At 40.4% G+C, this 25702-nt stretch overlaps 1 protein-coding gene across 50 annotated transcripts in view; it reads right to left on the bottom strand.

The window, feature by feature from the left end:
* SOX5 (SRY-box transcription factor 5) overlaps positions 1-25702 on the bottom strand; it is a 732238-nt gene that overhangs the window by 154857 nt on the left and 551679 nt on the right. For 47 of the 50 annotated variants that reach the window (XR_010466374.1, XM_065031395.1, XM_065031486.1 and 44 more), the window contains one exon: positions 12745-12831. The exons of the other annotated variants lie outside the window; for them this stretch is intronic. Coding sequence is in view for 46 of the 47 variants with exons in the window: in XM_065031395.1 (XP_064887467.1) it covers positions 12745-12831 (87 nt within the window). In the remaining variant the exon portion in view is untranslated. The remainder of the gene's footprint in view (positions 1-12744; positions 12832-25702) is intronic. 50 annotated transcript variants of the gene reach the window in all.

Below are 25702 nucleotides of genomic sequence, written 5' to 3'. Positions count from 1 at the left end.
TCTACTTCTTTCTTTGGAAGATTGTACCACAGCCTTAGAGGTGTCACTGTTAGGGCTCTTTGCTTGACAGTTTAATTTACATTCACTTAATTTCAACCTTGTGCTCCCATGCAGCATCCATCCCATTTGCTATGCTAGCCAAGCTCAAGACCTTAAATGCATTTGTGGACAAGCATGTACAAATGGGAAAACACAAAGAATCAATGTTTTCATAGAAAGGAATTGTAACTTGATGAACTTTTTATTAAGATACTACAGATTTATGTGAAAATATCCTCATATTACAAAGAACTACAGTAGAATATTCTCAGCTACAGTCTCCAAAAAATCTGTGGTACAAGCTGGAAACTTGAGAAATACACTGAAACAGAAACCATAGAACTCTAAACCTGTTCTGTTAAAAGCTGTGAGAAAGAATGGAAGCCAGTGCTTAAATACTAACACTGCTAAAGAAAACACTTTTAACTTAGGATTTTTATTTTGAACACTAGAGACAGAGAACTGCTATAAGTAATGCATTTGCTACCTGGATACCCAACTAATTCAAAGTGTCCGCTGCCACTCTTCCATCCTTCATTTGTTTTTCCCTAAGAAGCAGGATGCAGTGTTTCCAAGTGGTACAGAAGAATTATTCTAGAAGGCTGCCCCTTTCGTGTCCCGTCCATGTCTAGTATGTCAGTTTACTATCATGTTCATCTACTGAAGACTATCAGTATATTCATACTGGCGGTGTAACACACAGGGCACAGTGAAATATCTGAAAACCAGATATTTTCTTTACTTTCTCAGCAGGTATTTTATTCCAAACTTTTACTGAGGGGTGGGTGCGCACGAGAGAGAGAGAGGGAGAAAGACCTAGAGAGAGAGAAGGAATACACAGGAGTGGCTTAGTGCTAAAGTTAGAGTAAGCAAAAAGAAATCAATGTCAAATAAACTCTTTGACAAATATACTGACACACATCAAAGATCTTCAGCCATTTATGTTTCATCAGTGTATTTTGAGCTCCTACAGTAGCTTTCAGTCAGGAATCAAAAAGCACTTTGTAAAGTCAAATTAATCCCCACCACACCTTTGAAAGGTGGAAAAATGTTTCCAGATGTGTAAACTGAGAGACAGAGAGGTCACAGAGTTAGCTACCGACAGCGGCAGCAAAAAAGGCAATGCTGATGTCCAGCCCTGCGCCACTGAGCTCGGGCTGCGCTTCCCGGGAGAGAGCAGCGGGCTCCACGTGCCCCGATGGCGGCACGGAATGACTGCCCAGCCGCTTCTGCTTTCATCTGATTTACCTAGAGAGGAGCAAAAAAACCCTTCTTCCCCAGGGAAAACAACAGCTTTCTTTAAATGGGAGGAATGAGAGGGAAGTCTGGATGAGCTAAGAGCAAGCCGTGAGGGCAATGACATGCTGGCGGAGAGGCCGGAGTTGCAATCGCACCGTGGCCGTGCAGCTGGGGACAAATCCACCAAATTCAGTCTCTTCACTATCACTTGTTTTTTAAAGAAACTTTTGAGACGCCCAGGGAGGGTGCTTTATGTCCTGGCTTAGTAAGTACAATTCATAATTCCTTTGGCTTATAAACTGGATTGGTAGTAGTCTGACAAAAGAGAGCCTCTTGCATTATATTTCTTGAGCAATTTAAGTTTGCTAATAAACCGAAAGGAAGAATTTATCACTGTCAACTTAAAAAAAAACCCAACCCTTCTGTTGGAGAATACTTTCTGGAAAAATCTGGCTTAGTAAGCACTTTATTTTCCTGTGATTAGCATGTCCTTCCAATTACACCAATAATACCTAATTATAGTCCGAATTCTTTAAGGTGTCAGTCCTTGCAAAATAAGTATGCAGACAGTCATACTCTCAAGTGACCTGCACAAAACCAGAGGCAAGAGAGATCAAGATCCGTGAATCTACTGTGAGACAGTGAGTTTTGGAGTAGACTTCCCCTTGCCTTATCCACTTATTTAAGTAAGCCTCATTGATAAGGAGTCACAGATAGTTTTGAGGTTTCTTGCAGACAAGTGCGAAAATTAAAAACAAGAAAGATAGTTGAATCAGACTGTCTTGATCATAATGTAAAGTGTCCGCATTCACTTTAAGTTTGATATTTATTATACTATCCTTATTACCTAGCACACCTCTTCTATAATTTTGTTTGTGGAAATGGCCAACAAAATTGCCATTCCACAGTTGCCATTCATAAATTACTTAGTTTGCAGAACAAATGAAGGCCAAATGATACTTGACGTTATTTAATGGTCAGTTGAGGGCAACAGCTTGGTCAGTAAATAAGCACATTCAGTGACAGGATTTTTTTCCAGTGTATTGAAATGTATGGCAGAGTTATAGCACCAGTTGCCATTTTCATATCCCTTTCCAGAGGCTGTAAACTGTGAGCACGTGAGGACGGTGAACTTCTGCCCTAACGCCACTATTTTCTCTCTGTTAGCGTGCATGAGGTCTAAACCTTTATCATCATGTGAAGCGTCTTGGCAGCTGAGGGATTTCCATTTTAAGAATTCTGTAGTTTACAGGGCAAAATACGTTAGCATTTTTCACACAGAATCACAGAATGTTAGGGATTCGAAGGGACCTCAAAAGATCACCTAGTCCAATCCCCCTGCCAGAGCAGGAACACCTAGATGAGGTTACACAGGAATGTGTCCAGGCAGGTTTTGAATGTCTCCAGAGTAGGAGACTCCACAACCTCCCTGGGCAGCCTGTTCCAGTGCTCTGGCACCCTCACTGAGAAGAAGTTTCTTTTCATATTTAAGTGGAGCCTCCTGTGTTACAGTTTGTTCCCACCGTCCCTTGTCCTATCATTGGTTGTCACTGAGAAGAGCCTGGCTCCATCCTCGTGACACTCACTCTTCACTTACTTACAAACATTAATGAGGTCACCCCTCAGTCTCCTCTTCTCCAAGGTACAGAGCCCCAGCTCCCTCAGCCCTTCCTCATACAGGAGATGCTCCACTCCCTTCATCATCTTTGTGGCTCTGCGCTGGACTCTCTCAAGCAGTTCCCTGTCCTTTTAAGTAACTACAACACCAGCTACATAAAGACAGTTGCTTTAAATCATGCTACTTGGGAATGAATGAACTATCCCCGCAGCTGCTAACACTGCTAGAACTCGGGAGGTGGTGCAAACCTCAGTGAGGATAAGTCACCAGCACCAGCAGCCACCTTTAGCCACTTGGTTATTAAACCCACTTAGAGCTGCTCCAAGTAGTTCAGAGCTGGGAGTGGTTCTGGTACTGGCCTGTGCTCCACACACAGGATCCATACGGTTGCAGAGCTTTGACTGCAGCCATGCAGTGTGGCTGGGGTGAAAAAAACAAGTGTCCATTACTGCAGCGTGCAACTTGACAGTGAGCTAGACCCACTTAACATGGGTATTGAGCGACGAGTAACAGGAGAGTGGCTTACATTAATGACTGCCTCAAAAATTACTCTTAATTACCATCAGATCCACAACAAATAGATATTGCACATTTTATGTTTAACAAAGCTTTTAACCACCAGACCACCTGCCTGTCAGGAGATTGCTGTAGGTGCTCATACTGTTCTCTCTGTACTCTGTCACTGCAATGGCAAAATGCGGATTTTTCATGACTTATCAAAACAACTCAGGCAAGGGAACATCAAAGTATACACTTCAGGTTGGTATAGTGAATGGCCCAAGAAGGGATGCTTTCCAGATGCGTCAGCTTATTCTCTGTCACCACAAAAAGAGATTCAGAAAGAAAAAAAAAAAAACAAACAAAAAACCCCAACATGTTGTGGATGCAAAACCCACAGCAGATGGCAATAAAAGAAGACTCAAATTAGTGGCTTTCTGTATCGCCAAAGCTAAACTTCATCGCAGATCAACACTAACCATAATAGTGTTTAAGTAGTAAAAGAAATTTACTCAAATGTGAAATAAACTATTACACATTCTTAGTTCTGATTCACAGTCTCAGACTGGCAGTGACAGTAACATTTTAATAAACATTAGAATGAAGACACCAATATGACCAAATGACACACTTAAAGTGAGAAAACGAACAGGAGAAACCTTGGCATATCCACCCAAAACAGAACCAAAGCAAAAAAAAAGGGCAGAGAAATCGCTTTTGCGATCAAAACAGTAAATACTTTATTATAATTTATTAGACAGAATGAAAATGTAAATGAGAAATTAGGGAAGCCAATATTTTCTTTAGCAGGCGTTTCAAGCTCTCGCTGCAAATGCTCAAGCGCTGGGGAGGTTTGCGTGCAGCCCGCGGATCCGCTCGCAGCCGCGCAGCGCGTTCTGCGAGGGGCAGGGACGTGGCGAGGCTCCCTCCATCCCGCTGACATGTCTCAATTAAACTGCTCGGAATGTTATCAATCAGGGGTGCTCGCCTGCACGCTCGCGCACACCCATACAGACAGGGAAATTTATCCCCCGAGTCAGTTTACTATCAAAGTAATTACGTAAATAGCTTTTGAACTGTCAGCATCTGTCTTTCAAAGGAAAATCAAAGAAAACAATGTGTGAGTACAAAGCCTGGAAGACACAATAATATTGTATTGCGTTCATATCGTTATCTATGGTTACGAATGAAAAAAAAAAGTCCTCCTGTATCTACAAAGCTTTGTAGGGGAAAAAAAAACATTAAATGGAAATAAGAATATTTTAAAGTAATCTGCATTCCAATAATGTTAAGATGTATAATAATAAGTAGAGCATGCAGTATAGAGTATTTTTTAATTTCAAAGCATTAGCTAGTTGATCTTCTTAAAGGCTGCGAGCAGGTAGACAGGTAGTGGTACGCTTTACTTTCCTAGATAGAGAAAAATGAGATGCAAAGTTTTTAGTCTTTCTTGACTTTACACGCTGTAAGCCATTTTATTTTATTGCTGGCCTCGTTGAAGTCACCAGCAGTGACTCTGTCAGTAAGGCCAAGAATTTCCCCACTGCCTTTAAAAGGGATACATGATATAAAAATAATTAAATCTTTGCTTGCTTCGGTTTGATACTATAGGGCTCTAGCTACAGGAACCCTATGAATAAAGCAATTATTGACGCCATCCAACTAACAAAGCGACAGAACCACATCCTAACACAGTTTCTGTGTAACTTCGCTCTGATTTAAAAACAGGGTGGCGAGCACATAACTACGACCCATACACCAGCTAAAAACTGAGTCATCTCCTAGCACTTCCTGTGATGTGTATTTCCAGGGCCATTTTTAAGCTAGGGACATAACAGTTTCAATACAAAAATGAAAAAGAGCCAAGAAGGAGGTTTCTCAAACTGAACAGCCTATAAGCTAAGCTGTCCTCAGAATAATTAAGCTCCTACCAGCCATGATATTACTATATCCAAAGAATAAATAAATTATCAGCAGTCCATAAAATACATATCTTTTCTTGAGGGTATTATTCCAGTATCTTATCTTGAGAGTTTCATTCTCATCCCCTTGTCAACTATTTTGCTTTCCCCACTCCCCATCCCAGTTTTCATTTTCCTCTGCCACATTAGAAATCCAAACCCAATATTACTCTTCTCAGTAAGGAAATCAGGAAAGGAAAATAGAGGCCACCTAGTTGTCTTCTACTTAACAGCAAACTAATCTTTGTTACGCTCCCCCTAAAAAAAAAATCTATTTAAAACCTGATAATAATTGTAAAGAGGAGCACTCTCCCCTCATTGCACAGACTGGCGTGCTGCTGACGTCGCCTGAAGCTGTATATGTGAGGCAATGGGGAGGTGATGGAGACATAGGTGATGCCTTCAGGAGACGTAGTGTGATAAACAGATCTAAATGGCTGAGGTAAGTTCAGAATTTAAACTTTCTTTCCTCTGTCTTCAAACAGAAATGTCCAATGTTTATGACCAAGCAATGAGTATATGCTTTAAATTACGTACTTGCTGGTATATATTTGTGAGTGGATGTGGGTTATGCGGTTGTGCACGTGTGCAAACTCCCTTGGTGCTTCCCTAATCAATACTTCAGAGTGTTTTATTATGGACTGGCATAGCTTTCCAGGCCAGTAAATCTTGGAGCTGTCAGGACATAAACATCTAAAAACTGGCATTTTTTCATTAAGTATTTAAGCCAACTTTACTGCACAATGACTGCCGTCACTTACAACTACCTACCTTGCTTAAATTAAATGACTTCATCTGATTGATATGGGAAGTCAGCATAATAAAGGAAAACTTTCTGACTGCGTTTTACTCAGCAAGCCCCAGCCACCAGAAAAAGAAGCAAGGAAAGAAAAAGCCCAGACTTCAAACTGATTTGTCTGTACCTACAAATTTATGTAATGAATCTTCCCTGTTTGACAAATAGAAGTCCTTTTTAGAACAGTAAGCTAGAAGTAAGTTATTTATTTCAGTATACAGACAGCCTTAATCTTTTATGTTTCAGTGGAAGACTTTGCAGCATGAATAAAAACAAATTATGAACAATTACCATCTTTTGCCATTACTACCCTCAAGAATTAATATTCTGTGGGGACAAAAACTTAGCCGTCTGCTCTGTAACAGACCAGCACATTACCATTTTGCAATGCTGGAAAGAAGTTGTCAGAGTATTCTTTATTTGCTGTCAGAAAAAGCTCTGGTACAGTAGACTGCAAACAAAGCTCAGTATTCAACCAGGTTAGTAACTTATTGTCAAGGTTACAAAAGGAATGGACAACATTTGTATTGAGACTATTTCTCAAGAGGTTATTCATTGTTTTACTGCCTAGACAACAAGCTAGAACTAGGCTAGAGAAATAGCATTTGCTGCTGGAATTTTATGCAGCAGGAGGAAAAATGGTAAAATATATGTATGTATATGAATATTGGCTCTATTTTGACAGACATATAATTGTAGCTCAGCAACATTCATCTCTATCAGCACTTTTTTTCAGGTAATTTTAGTACAAAGAAGAACTGGTTTAGGTCCCTTTTGTCACCCAACCCTGCGGATGATTTCTAAATATAGTGGTTTGGCCTCCATATATTCAAACAAAATAAAGCCATTGGCATTTGCTACTTCAGTTAGTTCCATTTTATTGTATTTTCTCTATTAAGAATAATTTCTTAAAAATAAAAGTTGTATTTGATTTAATTAGCTGGAACCTGATTCTTTCTTATCGAATTAAGTATCTTTATGTAAATATATATATACATATATAAAATCTGGAACAGCCCAAATTTGGTGCTTTGTCACAAATTCACATTTTATTGCATTTTAGACGCTTTTAAAAAGATTCCTCCAACCCTCCTTCCACAGATACTACCCTCAACTAACCTCCTGCTCTATGGTCCAATAGGAGTAGCTCCATCCAGTCACAATCTGCATTTCAGGCTTTCATTTGGCCTGAAAGAAGTTCTGCGTTGGTGTGGCTCAGTTGGCGCCGTCTACTTCTCTGCAGCCTGGGAGTATCATATTGCATTGGGATCAACCTTCACTAGTTCGGCAGCTGCCAAATTTCCTCTCAAAACTTAGGTTTCCCTGTATTCCACTGGGCAGGTTCCCCCCGCCCCGGCACTACTAACAAAAGACTAAAGCTCACTCTCGGCAATTTGCTACTATTAAACACCCCCAAAAAATAAACACTGAGAAGAAGATACTAAGTAGGTTGCAATAAATATTGAATTTATCTCTGTTAAAAGCCATAAACCAGACATATCTTACCTCCTTCACTTATGACTCTCTCACCCTCCTTCTCTTCCCACTCCCGAGACAATACTATCCACAAAAAATCATGCAAAACATCCACATTTGACACAAGTTTGCAAACATTTTTCAACCATTAATTTGCAAATGCAAAATTCATATAGCTCCTAAGTGTGCAGCTTTCACACATCTCCCGGGGATCTGTGCTTTATTAGTCAAAGGTTTGAACCCAATGTATTCCCCATGAATAATCTCTCTCCCCTTCCCCCTCCTTCCTCCTGTCCACATCTAAATGCAGAATCCCCAGCTTCCTTGTCTTCAGTTTACAGATTATGCGATCCCAAGTGTCACTCACTGGATTACTGCACATAACCTGAGCACCACCCGAAGCTTACTTGTCTTCAACTTGTCCAGCATTACTTAAATGGAATTATCCGTCACAATCCATATACTGAATCTGCATAGCCCACTTATCTCAAGATTCTGTGTGTCACCTACCAGATTATCCGTTTTAATCCATACATTGAATCTACATAACATATGTCTTTAATTCATGGGCTCTGATGAGCTATAGTATCGCTGAATGGATTATTTCTCTTTATCCATTATTGGCAGTCGTAAGACTGTTCACTGCATACTCTCTCATGCCCCATCTTATGAACGTATAAGCAAGATTAGAGTCTTCAGCAAACACAGCGCTATCACACATCAAACACAGCTTGATATAATACCTGCACTGATACTTCATGTAACTTGGAACCCAGTTTCTTGCACAAAACAAATGTCTATGTTATCACGCATAATATATTAGGATTGCTCGGCTAATCTTGCTTTCCATTACAATCATAAACCTGTGGTTACTCCAGTACAGTCTTTAGAGTCACCTAGATTTAAGTGGCTACAACGAAGAGCTGAATTTACCCTAATGATGATCCCTTTCACAGCAAGTGCAGAAAACATTTTACCTGAGTTGTTTAGGAGCAATCGTGCACAATAGAGAAGGATTTTCAAACAACAAAAAAATATCAGGTTCAGGCTTGCCCGGTCTTTCTTGAAAGATTCAAGTGCAATCACTGTTAACAATGCCTTCACCTCAACAGAAAACCAAGTCCGAAAGATTAGAAACAAAAGTCAGTTCAGTCTTTTGTTCCACACACCTATTCAAAATTAGCTAAGTGGGGAACATACAAAATACGTATTATTATTTCTTGACAACTCACGATAAGCAAGAGATGGACAAGATTAGCAGAAAGGCTTTGTGTACACTCAGGAAGTTTTAAAAAGAGTTCTCATCATGGTTAAAGCTGCCTCACTCACATCAGCATTAGCAAGACTGTGCACTTCATGATGCACCTGCCCACCTGAGGGGCCATCACCGTGCCCTGAAGTCTGCTCAGTTTGGAGGCCCATCACCAGCCAAACAGAAGTTTCATGTTAATTTTCTAAGTATATGGATGGCAAGTGACACTGAAGAGTGTAGAAGTAAACTTCTTATACCTTGCCCTGCCAATTGTCCGCCCCACATGTTGCATCTGCTGTTTTGCAGAAAAGCAACCACTTTCACCCCACAATGCATGGGGACCAGGTAGCTACGCTGAAAGCAGAAAGGGGCATTATTCTCCTTCCTGTAGATGACCATTTTGAGACCTGAAGTTCTCTCTGCTCCACTGAATCCAATGAACTGCATTGTCCATTAACAATCCAGAGGCCTTTTGAGCCCTGTTCTTGAATATGATGGATGTAAGTTTGAACGGGCTTTAACCAACGGAATATATTGTATTACAGCTTTATTTTTAAATATTTCAATTTAATGACATGTTTTGTAAGTTTTACTATCAACTGACTTATTTTGAACAGAGTAAAAATTCCATGGATTTCAAAACAAAATTTCATAAGACATCACCAGTGTCAAACTTGTATTACTTATTTAGCCCCACACTACCTCTCTAAACAGATGCATGTGAGTTACAATCTCTACAGATATGACAGGCTGTAGATTTTGTCCCATTTTAAGAGTATTCCCTTGCAGTGACTTTCAGTCAAGTCCTGGAATTAAGTATCACATTTCCTCTTCCATTAGTAAGCAGACATAAATAGATCCATCTACCTGTGATCTCAAAGTTTCCAGCTACACCTCTGCAGATACTAAGTGATGGTTCTCCCATTTTACAGGTGTGAAGATAAAGCAAGGGGGGCTTAAATTAGCTGCCAAAAGTAACAAAACAAGTAAGAGAAATAACTGAACACAAAGTGAGTGAGTCTGGTGACTGCCAGCCATTCACCAGCTCCTCTATCTTTAATAAAATATTACTGCTCTCTAACTTAGAAGAAATAACACTAACAGAAAATAAAGTCTTCCACTTTGTCTCCCTTTCTTTTAATCTCTCACAGAGAATAAAACTCAGTGGTAATAGCACAGACTTGGGCATTAATGGTATGTAGCCTAGTGCTGAGACTTAGGCATATGACATACTAAAACTCCCCCAGATCTAATGAAAAACACAATGAAATTTTGAACAGTTAAATGGAAAAAACTATTCCGTGCATAAGACAGTTGGGCAGTACAGCTTCTAGCGCTGTCCACATTCCAGGGTGTATTAATAACAAGACACTACTTGTGCAAGGTTTCCAAATATCACTAATAGAGAAATAAGGGGGAAAAATGCAGCTGCCAAGCCATTTATAGAAAGAAATTAATTAAAAAGTCACAACTGGAAAACTTAATAACTCTACGTTCCTATAGACAGACAAGACCATTTTCTAGCGTAATATATGTGTGTTTGTACACGCATACGTGAGTATAAAGCAGCTCAACTTGCACACCTTTCATGTTGCCTCACTAAATACAGCTGCAATACAGCTGAGCCATTGTTTGTTGGCCGCTCATGGCTTGCGGTGCCATGAAAACCACATTCCTGGGCACTAAATAATCAGCCTGCCTGACCCCCCAAGAACCTGTAAGTCAAATTCATTTACCCCCAGAGGGCAATGCTCTATTGTATCCTCCCTCCTTTCTAGCCACCTAGGAACAATGGACAATAATTGCAACTGTCACGGCAGTCAGTAGGAAAAATAAACCAGTGCCTGTTTTCACAGCTTACTGCCAAACCTGATCCAAACACCTAATAACCATGCCCCCAACCATAGAACCACAGTTGCACTAAAAAGCCTCAGATGTGAGGCTTTTGAACAGAGCTACAGAACAATACCTCGACTTGTGTTCAAAAAATGAAGCTAAAAAACAAAAATTAAAGCAAAGAAAACTCTTCTTTGAGGCTGTGCTGCTGCTCCCCATCCTCCCCCCCGGGCAAGACTGAAAGGACTGTTGAATTTCTTTCGTGCTAGCATACAGCTACTGCTGCCGCTTTCAAGTTCAGCTTGTGAAAGGGAAAGAGAGGAAGGGGGGAAAAAAGATTGCCCTCCAACAGAAAAAGATCATAAGGAGTGGGAACAGGCTGCCTTCTCAGTGAGCAGCACTTTTCAGAGCAGCTTTACAGAGTCCAAAGGCTCCAGCATTTCAAGAGTTAAAGAGGCTCCAGACAACATGCAAGAACTGCTGAAATGCACACCCAAAAGTGGGTATGGAAGCCGCCCGAGTACTTTGGCCCTGCAACATGTTAAAGATTCCTCAGTTCATGGCAGACAATGATGTTATTTTAAAACAATATGCTTTTATAAACCAGAACTGGCAGATAAGCCCAGTGGCTACCCTACCTACCTCTTTATAACCTGCTGCTTTATGCACATGGAGAAAATGTGCTTGGTGGGAATAAAGAACCCACGGTTTGGCCCTCTCTTATAATAATAATAATATCTCATCCTATTTGAGGCTGAAGCACTATATTCTGTTTTAAAGTTATTCTACATATGTAACGAATACATACTTTTGAATTACAGCCTCTTAGGGAGAAGCAAGGGGAAGCAAGTGGCATACTTTCCTCCTTGTGTAAGTCAGTGGCCTAGTGCAAACTAATGGCAGTGGCTTATCGGTGACAAGCTGGAAGGCACATATAATTAAAATAACACTATCTTTGCACATGTACCAATACATTAACCTCTCAGAGCACGTCATCTTGTATTCACTACTGAATACTCCCCACCTCTTGTGCAGAAGGTCCTTAAGCCTGTCAGGCAGGAGGTTTGGGAGCCTGCCTGAATGAGGATCACAGTATCAGGGACAACATTAGTAAGTGAACAAACCCAAAATAACGGAGAGAAATGAAATCTGGTTTACAAACATAAAAGAAGGGTTTAATTTTAATCTCCTTCTACTTTCACATTTCCAAAACAACATTGGCTTGGATTTTGCTACTCCAGATGTACAGTGATACAAATGGGAGAAGAATCGGAGTCACTGTTTCTTTTCAGTGTGATAACGGCTGCTCTAAAAACTACATTTTTTGACAGACATGTATTTTGAGTCAGTTCCTCATCACAAACACTGAGGAAGAATTATAAAAATATTAAATTACATGAAAACAAACAACTACAGGTTCCCTAAAATGACCTCACACATATAAAATGGGGAATATCTTGGCAAAGCAGAAGCTACTGCTGCTGGAGAGTGGTCAAATTTTGTCATTTTCCTTCTGGAGTACGGCTTTAAAAGAACGTGCTTTAGCGCACAGATGTTGTACGTTGTCTTTTAAAATCTGCACTGGCTAATTTCGGTACCTAGTGGTATCATTACACAAACTTTGCTGTTTTTTTTTCTTCCTACATGCAGAAAAGTCCAAAAAATCTACATCATCAAAATCTGTCCAAAAATTGACAAGGACTTCTAATCACCCTCAGATTTCAGAAGCTGAGCTCTGTTATACTCTGATACCACATAAGCCTGTGTTTGATCTGTGATTTTACTTTTTTTTCCTCCAGTCCAGCAATAGGATGTGTCCTCTTACAACACAGAACGATATATGCAACAAAGGCTTTACGTAGATAGATTCACTTAGGGCAATATACCATTTCATTTATTTATATTATCACAGATGGAGAGCATACAGTTCATTTAAGCACCAAATTACAATGTTTCAAGGGGAGGAGAAGACGAGCAGTGCTATCTGAATATTCATTCTCAATTTGCTTTAGCATAGAAGCAGCGTTACCTTTTATTTCTCCAAAGTTCCCTGATCCCATGGCAAGAAGCTTGTCTTTCCAGTCCTTTGATAGTAGCTTTTCAATACTGGGGGTTTCTGAGTGAAGGGGGGAAAAAAAATATGTAAGCAAATCAACATGACTGTCTCCACAATAGAACTCATTAAAAGTCTATCTGCTAAAAATAAGGCCAACCCTGTTCTGGGCCCCAGTTCGTAATGACTTCATCAACAAACTGATAAGAGGGGAGGGAAAAAAAAAAAAAAAAGGAAAAAAAAGTGTTTTGTCACCTGCTGTTTCAAAACCATTAGCTTTTTGCTCTTGTGGAACAAAGCCTCGGTAATTTCGTATGACAATGGGCACATATAAACCTGCAGTTCATTGTTTTTCAATTTGGTGAACAAGTTGCTGCCTATAATGGATGCCTGTCAATTTCTGGGTGTTAGTCTGCAGTCAAAAAATAATTATGTTGATAAAATGCAGAGTAAAGAGAGAGAGAGAGAGGGGAAAAAGAGAGAGAAGCAAAGAATTAGCTCCTAAATCTGCTACATGTAATTATATCCCTCTGAGTGTTTACAATTACATCCACTTTATAATGTGTGTTTAAACATCGTGTGGTGGTAAGCATACTGTGGAAAGATTTTCCAGTAACACGCACATTATAAATAATAATAAAAAGTTGGATATGAAAAAAGCTTTAAAAGATTGCAAAATCCAGAGAGAGAAAAGGCATTGCTTAGAATGGAAACCCATTATTTGCTCATTTCAGATTCTATCACTTCCTTTAAAAGTAAAATAAAATAAAATAAAATAAAATATATTCGTTCAGTATTTTCAGGAAAATGCAGCGAGGGTGTGGATGGGTCTGATATTTATGTCTGTAACTCTTGTATTCTGACCTCTTTTTGTGTAGAATTTTAATGCATAAGTAAATATAAATGCTAATAAAATTCAGAGAACATTAAACTCAATTCCAAACAATGTAATTGTATATTCTTGTCAGCATTTAGATGGGTACACAATTACAATAGCTTTCAATCCCGCGATTAGCACTGCATTCAGTTAGAAAATGGAGTGTACTAAAAGATAAGTGTCCCAGTATGCGCCATCTAAATAACAATACCCACACTTATTATCTGGATCTAAGACATATACTGCTATTCTCCACATTTGTGTTTATGTGTATTTGTATTTGTTCAGGCATTTGTTTACCCCCTACCAGGAGCATAAAGGGAGTACATGTTAACTTATCAAAGGGACCGTCTGGCCTAGAGACCATACAATTATTAGCAACTGGTTAATTTTCCCCACAGTAAAAACCATTATGAGCAACCTTCATTATCTTGTTTGCCTAATTCCACCTCCTTCCTCGACGCCCCAACTCCACGCTCCGAGGGAGCGGGGCTGCACGCCCTGGCCGGGGGTGCAGAGCATCCGACACACGCGAGGAGCTGAACGGCCCCGGACTCCCGCTAAACCAACCACACGAGTATCGGATTAATGTATAAACAACTAGGCTGACACGGGCACACGGGTGCCCTCTTCTTTTACACCGCACCCCTCCCCCCCCGCAAACAGGGACGCGCAGAGGCTGCCGGCCGGATCCCATTTAACGCAGAAGAGGTTACTTTAACATTTTGATACACGTTGCAACACTTGTTCTCCAATTTTCTCCTATATCCTCGTGTGCCTCCTGCTCTCTGCGTGGCAGGGAAGAGTCGCTCCTCGCTCTTAACCACGGACTCGGTCACGAATGCAAGTTTGCCGTCAGAAACCCTAAAACTGCTATTAAAAGATAACGAAATAGGTGGGAGAAGCTGCAGTGCAAGGGATATTTCCGCGCCGGGGTTGCTGATACGGCGATGCCGCCGCGCTCCAAGCACTTGAACAGCTACTTCTGAAGTTTGTACGTCCCCTGGAAGCACCCACAAAAAAAACTATTTTCCCAAACGTATATGACTAGGTCAAACAAACGCCGCCGCTTGCGCCCTTTTTTTTTCTTTCCCTGCGCTTTCCAAAAAATTCTCGAGTAGCGTGTAAACAGGCCAGAGCAAATGCGGTATTTGCAGGAGAGGGCTGTCAGTCATTAAAAGCTAACAAACCTTTGCAAAGCAGGAATGCGGCAAGAGAAATCCACTGCGAGCTGACAATAGGCTCCAGAGCCTCCAGGCACCAAAAGCACCCCCGTCTTTAACTTTTAAGTCTATTGTCAGCAAAGTCCACGACAAAGCTTTTTTTCTTTTTCTCCCCCCCCCCCGCAGCTAGACAAAATATTCGCCGTGGTGCTCTCGTCAAGAAAACAGAAGTCTTCTGTCTAACTTGCCGCCCTTAAAGCAACAGTAGACGATCGGCGGGGCTGGCGGGGGCCGCGGCGGAGCCCAGAGCTGCTCCCCGCCCGCTGCTGCTTCACGGGGAAGGGGGAGGAGGTGAAGAATGGGGGGGGGGGGGGGGGGGTTGGCACCGGCTTTATCAGTAAAAATCGTCTTCACTCCGCGGCAGAAACCCCAAAGCGAAAAGGCCTCGCGTTACAAATGAGTGTCCCTGCAACCTGACTCCCGCCGGGGATACCGGGAGAAACAAGGGGAGAATAATGAGTGCGCTGGATGGTCGTGTATCAATGACTGGATTTCTGCGAGAACGGTAAAGATCTCAGTAGGAAATCATGATTAGGAATGTGAAAGGCCAAATGGCAAAAATCCCAATAGTAACAATGCATCTGTTCATTAATGTGTGAATATGAGTAATATGAAAATTTAACACAATTATAAGCCCCTCAGCATTCCTGATGGCATAAAATAGATTGTGGTGATCTAATCAGCGTTTCCCCTGTTGAAATACTGTATGTTAACTATTTAAATAGATTTTTTTTTCCTTAAAAAAAAGCAAAACAAAAAAGAAAACAAAACAACCCAAACATGTAATCGTATTTCATCGATGTACTAAGTTTCAAGCCTCTCTTGACTCAACTGCAATTTTTACATAAGGCACTTCAACAGAATTTTGATATAGAATCAGCAAATAATAGTCCTTCTGCTAATACTTGTAAAGAACTTTAATTCTGAAAGACAATAGCTTTCCCATCTCTAAAGCTAAGGAGCTATATTAAATTACAGCTAGTTTAATTCTACTATATACCATGTGAACATATTGTACTTACATAAAATATGCTATTCATATACTCAACTTATCACATTTCAGTAACTGCTTGTGAAATACATTATGCACCACATCTTGGAAACAAACATTTATTATGTCATTTATGCACCCCATTAAAAAAAATTAAATTTACACATCTTAAATAAAAATAACCGTTTCAAAGGTTACAGCTATAGATCTTTCACGAATTATACAGAAACAAACCTACCTTTTGTTCAGTGTTTTTTGTTTTGGTTTGGTTTGGGTTTGGCTGTTGATTATTTTTTTTTTACTTCATTGGAAAGAGGATGCTCTCAAATCGAGAAAAGAAATAAACACTGTATCTTGTTTGCCAAGCAATCACTCTCTGCATTTATTAGAAAGTCAGTAAAACTTCTAATGCTTGCTCATATAATGTACAGCTTGAAACTGGAAAAGGTGGCCTGCACACAGGAAATGTTATTCCTAATCCTTACAGCAACACTTATTCTCCTCTCTGATTCACCAAAACAATGTTGCTACATCCAAAATCCGAACTATATTGTGACAGATTTGGGATTTGCATCAGTTCAACCATGTATCATGATAATCCGTATTGGCATGTCCAAAAAGCTATAGACAGTGTACTCTGCTGTTCTGAGTATCGTGACTCTTCAGAATGTCTCCTAATTCCATCTTCGGAAGGAAACCATGATTAGCCCCACTTCTTCTGAGACCTACTTGAGCTAAGAAGATCCCCCCATTACCTATGTGCAGCCTAGGTCTTAATAGCACATAGTAAAACAATTCCAAGTCTATCCACAGCACAGTATGAACACATATACGAAAGTTGTTCAGACGTTGTTTGTGAAGAGTAATTCATTAAAGTTTGGGAAGCATTTTTGTTCCAGAAACACTATGAAAAGTGTTGTTATTGAAGAGGATTACAGGTAGGGCACCAAAGAGAAAGACCGAGATAGAAAGAATAACAGGCATCATTAAGTAAATGGTGGTCAAGAGAAGAATGACTGAATTAATAGAGATACTTACTAATCCACAAAAATGATTTCAGCTGCCTTTGTTTAACACATTTATCAGTCATTAGCCCTTTTCTAAAGACATTTACAGTGCATTTTGTTTTTCTTCTTTCACCCTTGCCTCTGTTACTTGCATATGCTGCTTCGCATCACTGCGTATGGCAACACCCACTGGTGAATTGCCCTGACTGTGCCAGTCGTCGTGGCAGCAGCCACATTGTGCCCCCCGTCCTGCTGGGCTCCCTTCTCCCTTCTTCCCTCCCTCCATCCCTTCCGTGCCAAGCACCATTAAGGCTGACTCCCTCATCAACAACAACGAGACCTGGAGACTGATGCCAGCAGCCAGTAATTCTCACACAGGCCTTCAGCGTATGAAATCAAACCACCTTCTCGGCAGTGTAGTAGTCCCATGTTAACTGCTCTGATTTCCATGTATGGATGTACACATGCATCCATACATGCTGGGCACACACATACCTATGCTGAATTGCTCTGACAGTACTGGAAAGCAAAGCATCTAAGCAAATTAACATAAAATCGCTTTTAAATCTAACTTATTGTATGCTAACAAGCATGCCACTGTTCCTCTACTTCTGTATTTGATGTTTAAATATAGCTTCATTGACTTATCTGCTTGAAAGACTTAAAGTTTTCACACTGAGAAAGGAGCAGTTTGTTTCCAGGAAGTGGCTGAGGATACAAAGCCATAGTAAGATGCACCATTTTTAGCACTGCCTGATAGACTTCTATTTAATTTAAGTCTACTTCCAGAAGTTGTGTTATTTGCTTTCAGGTATTGTAACTCGCCTTTAGGAGTGACCTAATCCTACTCTCAATTCAGTGGCAGTGCAGATGCAAGCGTACCTAAACCTGCCTCATCAGCCTTCCAAAAATGCAGTCCCACAGTGCAGTGTTCCCTTCAGGCCTAACCTCTCCAGTAGTTCTTTTCAATCCATGCTCCATGGTCACAGTCCTGGGAGTCCACTTATAAAAGCTTAGAGTCTGTCTTCACTGCCAAATCTCTTTCTATTACCTCTTTTTGCCCCTGCTGATTATTTACTAAAAGCAAACTTCAGTCTCATGCAGCTGCCTGCTTGCAGAGAAAGGAACGTAATTCCGTCATGCCATGACAAGGTGCAGGATGGGGCCTCTCCACATGAGGCTCTTCGAGAAGAGCCATATTTGAAGACGAGAAGGGAGAGCAAAGCTCTGACATGATAAAGAAGAGACAACTACGATAAAAAGGAAGGAGGTTGGTGTAAGTCAACCACATGTTAGAGGAACCATATGAGTCTTGGAGCCTCCCACTCGCATGGTGTCTGGGTGTTCAAGCACATGGGTGCTCTCTCGGGGAGATGCCCAAAGCGCTCCCTCCTCCATAACAGCTCTTGTCCTGGGATGAAAAGCTCCTTAGAACAAAGTAAAAGAAAGATGTTTGGCCTCAGCAAGGATGATGACATGAAGCGTAGCAGAGTGGAGAGAAGCCAGGAGTTGCTCAATACCCAAGCCAGACCAGACATTTCCTGCCAACACATGTCATTCCTAGAGGAAGGAGTATTTGGTCGGCACAAATGATCATGAATAAACCTTAACATTGGCTGATATACCTTCCACTTCTGGCAAGCACCTTCCATTATGTTATGAAAGAGCTGGCAAATACCCTCCATCCATTATTCACCCTTTTCTTCTGCTACGGTCATAAATACGTTACACCTGTTGGCCACAATTCCACTCACTGTTTCTTACAACCCTCACCTATCAATGTGCCACCCCACTGAACCCCCGTTCATGCACCACAACAAACCCTTTCTGGTTTAAATCAGGAAACAAGATTTAAGGGCAGATTTCCACTCCTCTTTTATAAGAGCAGACAAACACATGTACAGACACAATACATTTATCTTCTTATGCACCTTTTTTTTTTTTTAATGAAGGTCTTACCTATACAAAATCAGAAGCAATTTTCATAGCAGAGAAAATAAAGCAACTATTGTGAAGAAATGGTTGGTATCAGTAGGTTACATAGACATACAGCATCTGCATACACATATGGTTCTCCATCAACAGAATCATGCTTTTAGGGAACTACTTGCAGCTAGGCAAGACACGATGAATCATGAGCAGGCACAACACAGAATGTATTTAAATTTGGAAATCAAAGACCATAAAACATACATTTTTCTCTTGCTTTCCAGGAAGTCCTGCAATTTTTCAACAGCCTAAAAGCATTTTAAACTTTTGGAGAAGACACTGGGCAACACCTCTACAAAAGTAAATATTGTTCAAATTTAGGACATAGTTGCTCAGGTGTGATAAGCAAAAATGTGGTGCTAAGTACAATATTCAAGTTTTGATGAGCTATTAGGAAGCTATGGTGCTCTGGCCAGCACATCATTGCATGACTCTTCCTACATCACTCCATCACAACCACTGTGCAGAAAACAGCTGGGCTGCATATGTCCATGGGTGGCTTCCAAAGCTACTAAAAAGCTCCCTTCTCTGGCAGGGATAATCAGCCCTCCTGCTCTAGGAATCTCCAGTCACACCCCAGCCACATGTTAGCTCCCACAGCATTTTATTTCAGAGGACAAAATCAACTTCTGTATCCACAGACGACTGTAGTTACCTGTGGTACACAACGACATCAGGTTACCATAGTATTCTTATTGCACATACTTGCATAACTTTGTTTTTGAGTTGCTGGCTTTCTTATGCAATACCCATCATGCTGTATTAATGAAGTATACACTATATGAATGATACAACACTTTATTGTGATTTCTGGCACAAGAATAGTGCTTCTTGTGCAAAAAAAAAAAATAATTCACATAGCCAAAAAAGGTTTCATAGCACAATAAATAAATCAGTAATCTATGAATGCCACTAAAAACATCATTTTACTCTATCTACAAATATACAAGCAGTTATTTTTACAACTGCTCACCAATGCTTACTACCAGTCTTACAGAAAAGTTACCTAAAAACACAAGGATGTTTATTAGGAAGAAAAGGTTAGAATAGTATTCAGATACACTATACCACCAGTTATTGAATTAACTATCCCTTAGGATGTAAGTGAGGAGCCAGCAAACCACAGCGCAAGGCAGGAACACGTGGCTAAGCAGGACAGGGGGAGGGCACAGGGACTTCTTAAACTAGGTTTGAGGCCAAAACCAGCATCTCATTCAACTGCACCCTCAGGTACAGGCAGGCTATTGTCTGAAACTGTTACAGTTTCCAACACCCGAATGCACTGGAAGCTGCACCGTTAGCTGTGTACTTTTCAGGCTGTCTTGTTTCAACAAATAGTCACCTATTCCGGGAGCAGCGTCACACTCCAGGTATGACACGTACAATGCAACAAAATCAAGACTGTCATGTAATACCTTCTGCCGGTCTTTCAGTCTCCCAGCAGCAGAGCCTATGTTCATTTTGGCACTACACAGGCAACAGTCAAGATTTTCTCAACTTCCATGCCTTTTATTGGTTTACAGCTTCAGGACAGAGCCTACTTTCAGAACGTGAAAAATTCATGTATTTCTAAAAGTCTGTCTGTCCTACACCCTTCTGCACTGCCAATGTCTATGTCAACAAAATATCCACGAAGCCCTTCTGAGACCCACATACTCAACCAAACCACCTCTTTGACAAACACAGCGCTGAGTCAGGGAACAAGCCTGCATCCCTGCTCTCATCTCAGAACAACGTGGGATTCCAGCTCAACCTCTGTTATTTCCACCACTCCAACTTGTAGAGTACATACTTCATTGCGTTACATACCTTGGTGACAAGAGACCCCATCAAGGCTATTAAATGTACGTTGATTACCCTCTAAATAATAATACTATAGGGTTGCAACCTGCTGTATAATAATTGCCACCTGTTCCTGCTGTTGGGGAGGTGGCATTCATAGTTGTGTACCAGGGCATGAATCTGATCTTCCACACTGAGCCTGGAGCTGATGCTGGTTGCCTCAGATTTGCATGGAGATGGGTCTGCGTTGATTGCAAGATACCCCACAAAACCACGACAGCGTCATTATCCTGAAGAAACACTAGAACAGCATGATTTGTAGTCGCTGCTCAGTTACCCTCCATCTAAATCCTTGTCCTTGCAAATACACAGTAGGATGTGGCCAGTCCTTACACCGGAGAACTGATTGAATCTTGTACCGCAGCAGAGCAACTGTGTCCCCTAGAGAAGGGCACACAGAGGCCCTGTGAATGGCACTGGATGCCATGCACAGGACAACGTATCTTTTGTCACTGAAATTTGCTGGGACTCAGCGCTCTGGATTCCCAAAGGCATTCAGGAGCATAAATCTCATTCTGGAAAGGAATTAAGCTCCTGCCTGCCTTTGGAGATCCAGGCCAGCGAGCTGGCCGAAAGAACCGATCGTGAACGCATTCTGCCAAATGCGGCATTTCACTGGCACAACTGTTGCTGGAACATCTTTTTCAGCATACACAATCTTTAGAATGATCCCAACTCCCTGCTACCACCCACTTCTTCGACCCTAATTAAATTAACAGAAAAGAAGGAAGCAAGTGATTCTGTGAAGTTATTTATCCCTATCAAACTTAAAAAAAAAAATAAGTTAAATTTTAAAAAACATTCCCCGCACCTTCCTGACATACAAAAATAAAAAATGAAACAGAGTAACTTACTTTCAAACACCAGAACAGCAACCTTTTTGTCACTGACATTACAATTACACCAGTAGGAATCCTTATGAAAAGAAGGGCAACAGTAAAATGAAATTTAAAAAAAATCTCCTATGCGTGAAAAAAGAGAATTTTGTCTTAATTTGTGTTCTTCAGCTTTCTAATGTCTCTTTAATTCCCATCATCTCTAAATGAAAGAAGGAATTGATTTTCTCAGGAGTGGTCCACCCAGCAAAAAAACCTGTGTCAGTTGACAGAAGGCAGCACTATACCAAGCCTGAGCTTCACTGAAATTCTGAAACCACAAAGATGTTTTAATATTTCCAGAGACTATTTCAAGAGTAACAACATAAAAACAGAGACATCTGGAATTAAATACCATTAAATTTTACTTCAGTTTTATTTTTTCTGTCTCAGTTGGACAGAGGCACTCCACTGAAATACATATTCCCCTGAAATACATTTTTGTATTAGTGCTACCAACACAGTCAGTTTCTAATTAAAGGGCCATAATATCTTGTTAATATTAACAGAGGGCAATGTTTTTGGTCTGCTAATTTTTTACATCTTCAGCACATCCCTAATAAGCAAAAGAGCTAAAAAAAAAGAAAAGGCATTCAAAGAGATGACTGTACACTAACTTTTTATGGGTACTGATGCATCATTGAAGATGTTCTAAGGAAATTCCACAGTTCATCCTTTGACAGAGAACATCTTTTGTGCTGACCTGTCTCTTTTTCAGTAATTAAATGCTTCTTGAAAAAACTCTAAGACAAAACCCCAAGAGAGGCAAAAAGTATATAATCTATACAACTGTAAAACATAAATTGAAAACTACAGTGTTTGGCTAGAATTTCAAGGAAATCCTTCTAAAGCTCAACTACTCCACTTCTCAAATCCTAAATTCAACAGCAGCAATGGAACCCTTCACATACAGTTACTACAGCTTTTCGACCTGAAAAATCTCAAAGCAACTTTTTTAAAAATTGAAAAAGGAAAAAAAAAAAAAGAAACGGAGTCCTGAAGTGTTCACTGTTTCCCTCAAAATTACAAAGGCAAGGACTGTATGAGATGAAGCTGAGGAGACAATTTTCTAAATAGCCTCTCTTTTGGCCCTTGCCACAGCACTTATTTCCCACCACCAAGGAGTACAAGGCTCTGGCCTCCAGAGGATCAGCTGCAAAGTGAGCTCCTGATTCCTAGAGCTCTGTACCTCTCACCTTCCTTACAGGTCATGTTTGCCTTGACAAAGAGGGAAGAGGATCCAGACTTGCCAACACAAGAGACCAATTAAAAAAAAACAACAAAAAACAAACAAAAAAAAAAAAAAAAGAGAAAAATAGTGGAACAAGCACTTCTGTCACAAAGCCGCAACTTCCACTGTTGAGGCCTGATTTGGGGTTTGGGTTGGTTGGGTCTTTTTGGTTAACTATCGCTGCTGTTGGAAACAGGCACGCAGGGCTCCGTTCCCCTTGCCCAGCACCCCTGTGTACTCTGAGCTGTGCCGGTGCCCACTCCAGTGGGTGCTGGGGCGCTGGGGGCTCCTTCCCAATGGGAGCCACAAAATGTCCTGCTGCAGCTGCACCGGAGTACACGTTACTGAACTAATCATTGGTTTCCACCCTCCCCCGCTCCCGCTCTCTTTTTTTTAATCTTCCCTCTTTTTTTTTTTCCCTTTTTTTTCCTTTTTTTTTTTTTTTTTCTGACAGCTGTCTTCCTATCTTCCCAACAGGTGCTATTAGGCCCTGAACAATGGTGAAGGCTTTTAAGCCACTGCTGTTGACAAGTGAAAGGGAACAACAAATGGCTCGGTAGTGCTCTTCTCCCTGGGTCACTCAACCAATGGTAATAGTTATTATTTTTATTTATTAGCTCTGCGGCACTGTCCTCCATTGTACCTCCTCCAACCTCCCCTTTCCGTGACAGCAAGGAGCTTTTTAACTTTTAATAAAAATGGGCGAGCGCTTAGCTCCTGAGCTGGCTCTTTCTGTAAAGTGCACAGCTAATGAATGTTGTCCATTTAGATCTGGATAATTTATGATGTCAGCGGAGCAGAGGTGGGGAGGGCTGGATCCAGATATGACCATTAGTTACACTGCCAGGAGTGACAGTGAGAGTGAGGGGAGGTGGAAGGTGGCCAGAAAAAAGAGGTTCAAACTCCCTCCTCCCTTTCCCCAGTATTTGTTTTTGCAGGATAATTACAAGGTTAGACAATAAATAAGACATTCCCTCTTTTGAGGTTAACATATTTTTTTTTTTAACCCTTCTTAGCATTTCTCTTCAGAGAACAATGGCAGATGGAAGAAAAGTTAATTTTCCCTTAAATGAAAGTGATTGCACCCATTTAAACAATGCACTCAGACTGGTTATCGCTAGGAGGAAAAAAAGTGCCAAAATCTTTTCTGATCCTAATAATGAATACATGCATTTGTACACATATATTTACTAGCTGAGGTTACTTTATTAATAAACTGTATGTAACAAATAAGCTCTATCAAATGAAAACCCTGTATTGCCACTAACCTGGCAAACCAGGTAAATATAAAGGCAAATCAGGCAATCCCATGTCCAAACAAAATCAGTAAACCAGCAAGTCACATGGAAGTGCAAATACACTTGAAAGTTGAAAATATAACGCTAAAAATCATCAAAATATCGACACATAACAGAACTGGTTGGTTTAGAGTCATATGTTATCAATCAAATTGAGGTAAAAGCACGTGCATCTTTTGATCATCTGGACTTATTTATTATAAGTTGACATAACTGGGTAGTGAAAGGGTTACAGCCATCAGATTGTCTGGGTACTTTCTAGAGTAAATGTGTACCATTATAATTTGAACCTAATGATAACATTGAAAGAACCATAAAATACTAATTTGGGATGTTAATAAAACTATTAAAAGGATTTAAAAAACTGAAAATAGAAAACTGAATAGGATATCCCCCCAAAACAACCAAGAAAACACACAGTAGGCTCAGATCTCTATTCTTTTCAAATTCACGACAGACTGTTTTACCACTGGAAGTGAGAATTAAAGCACATACGCCTGATGCTAAACAACTACACATCCTGAACTCCTCTTGCACAACATATGTGAAAACAAAATCTCAATCATTGATTGCCAGATGCCAGAAAGATATGAACAATAATAACAATAAAAAAGATGTACACTATAAATCAAAGCTTCTGAAGTGCAGGTAGTTTCACAGTAAATCAGACTGCTAGTTGTGATGTAAATGATATCTGCATGGAATCATTATGTCAAATTAAGTAGAAATTATTAAAGCTAATGTCATCTTTGGACTTGCTTAAAATAATCTTCCAAGATTTGCACACAGGCTTCTCCACCAAAGTACAGCATTCCATCTGCCTTGACAACTTGTTCTGTTTGTTCTCACTTGTCTCCATTCATGGATTTTTTGGACTCTGTTATTTTCGGTGTAAATAGGGAGAGGAAATACATTGGGTTTCCTTTTGATCAAGCATTTTTCCCCCTGAGTTAGGGAACAGCATTGAGATACACGGGTGGTTCAGCCATGTAACAGTCATGACAAGTAATTCCCAAATAAGCAAAGAGAAATCAGAGAAAGTATATTATGCATAGCTCTTTAACATAAAAGTTCTAGATAAGGGGAAAGTCAGAAAGAAAGAGCAGAGAAGTCAAAGAGGGGAAAATAAAAGACAGACAAAGAAAACAATACTGAGAACAAGGAAAGAAGAAGACTAAGAAAGGGGACTCATTTGTCAAAATGCAAAACGTACTTATATTACACAATGCACTGAAGGAGTAAAAGAGTCAGGGCAACTCTGCAGCTACTCCCTGACAACTGAAAATGGTCTCAAACACAGAATTACCCCAGCCATCCAAGACAACTGCAGCAGCCTGTGCAAACATGGAAGAGAAGAGGTAAAGAGCTGTAACATGAACTTCTGCTGTCAGAAAGGACAACAGGATTTAGATTCAAGCATAAACTATGCCTTCAAATCATTGCCAGCACGCTACAGGCACAAAATCTTATTTCTTTTGTATCAGAGAGGAATCCTACTCATACCCTGCAGAAGAACTTTTTCAGACTCTTTTAGAAAACTTAGACTTTCTCCATTCACCTCAGGACAATACAAATTCCTCTGCAAACAGTTGTCCATTTCC

The sequence above is a fragment of the Columba livia genome, chromosome 1, assembly GCF_036013475.1.
Source record: "Columba livia isolate bColLiv1 breed racing homer chromosome 1, bColLiv1.pat.W.v2, whole genome shotgun sequence".
NCBI classification, from domain to species: domain Eukaryota; kingdom Metazoa; phylum Chordata; class Aves; order Columbiformes; family Columbidae; genus Columba; species Columba livia.
Note: the sequence above shows the minus strand (reverse complement) of the source record. Positions and strands in the feature narration are given on the sequence as shown.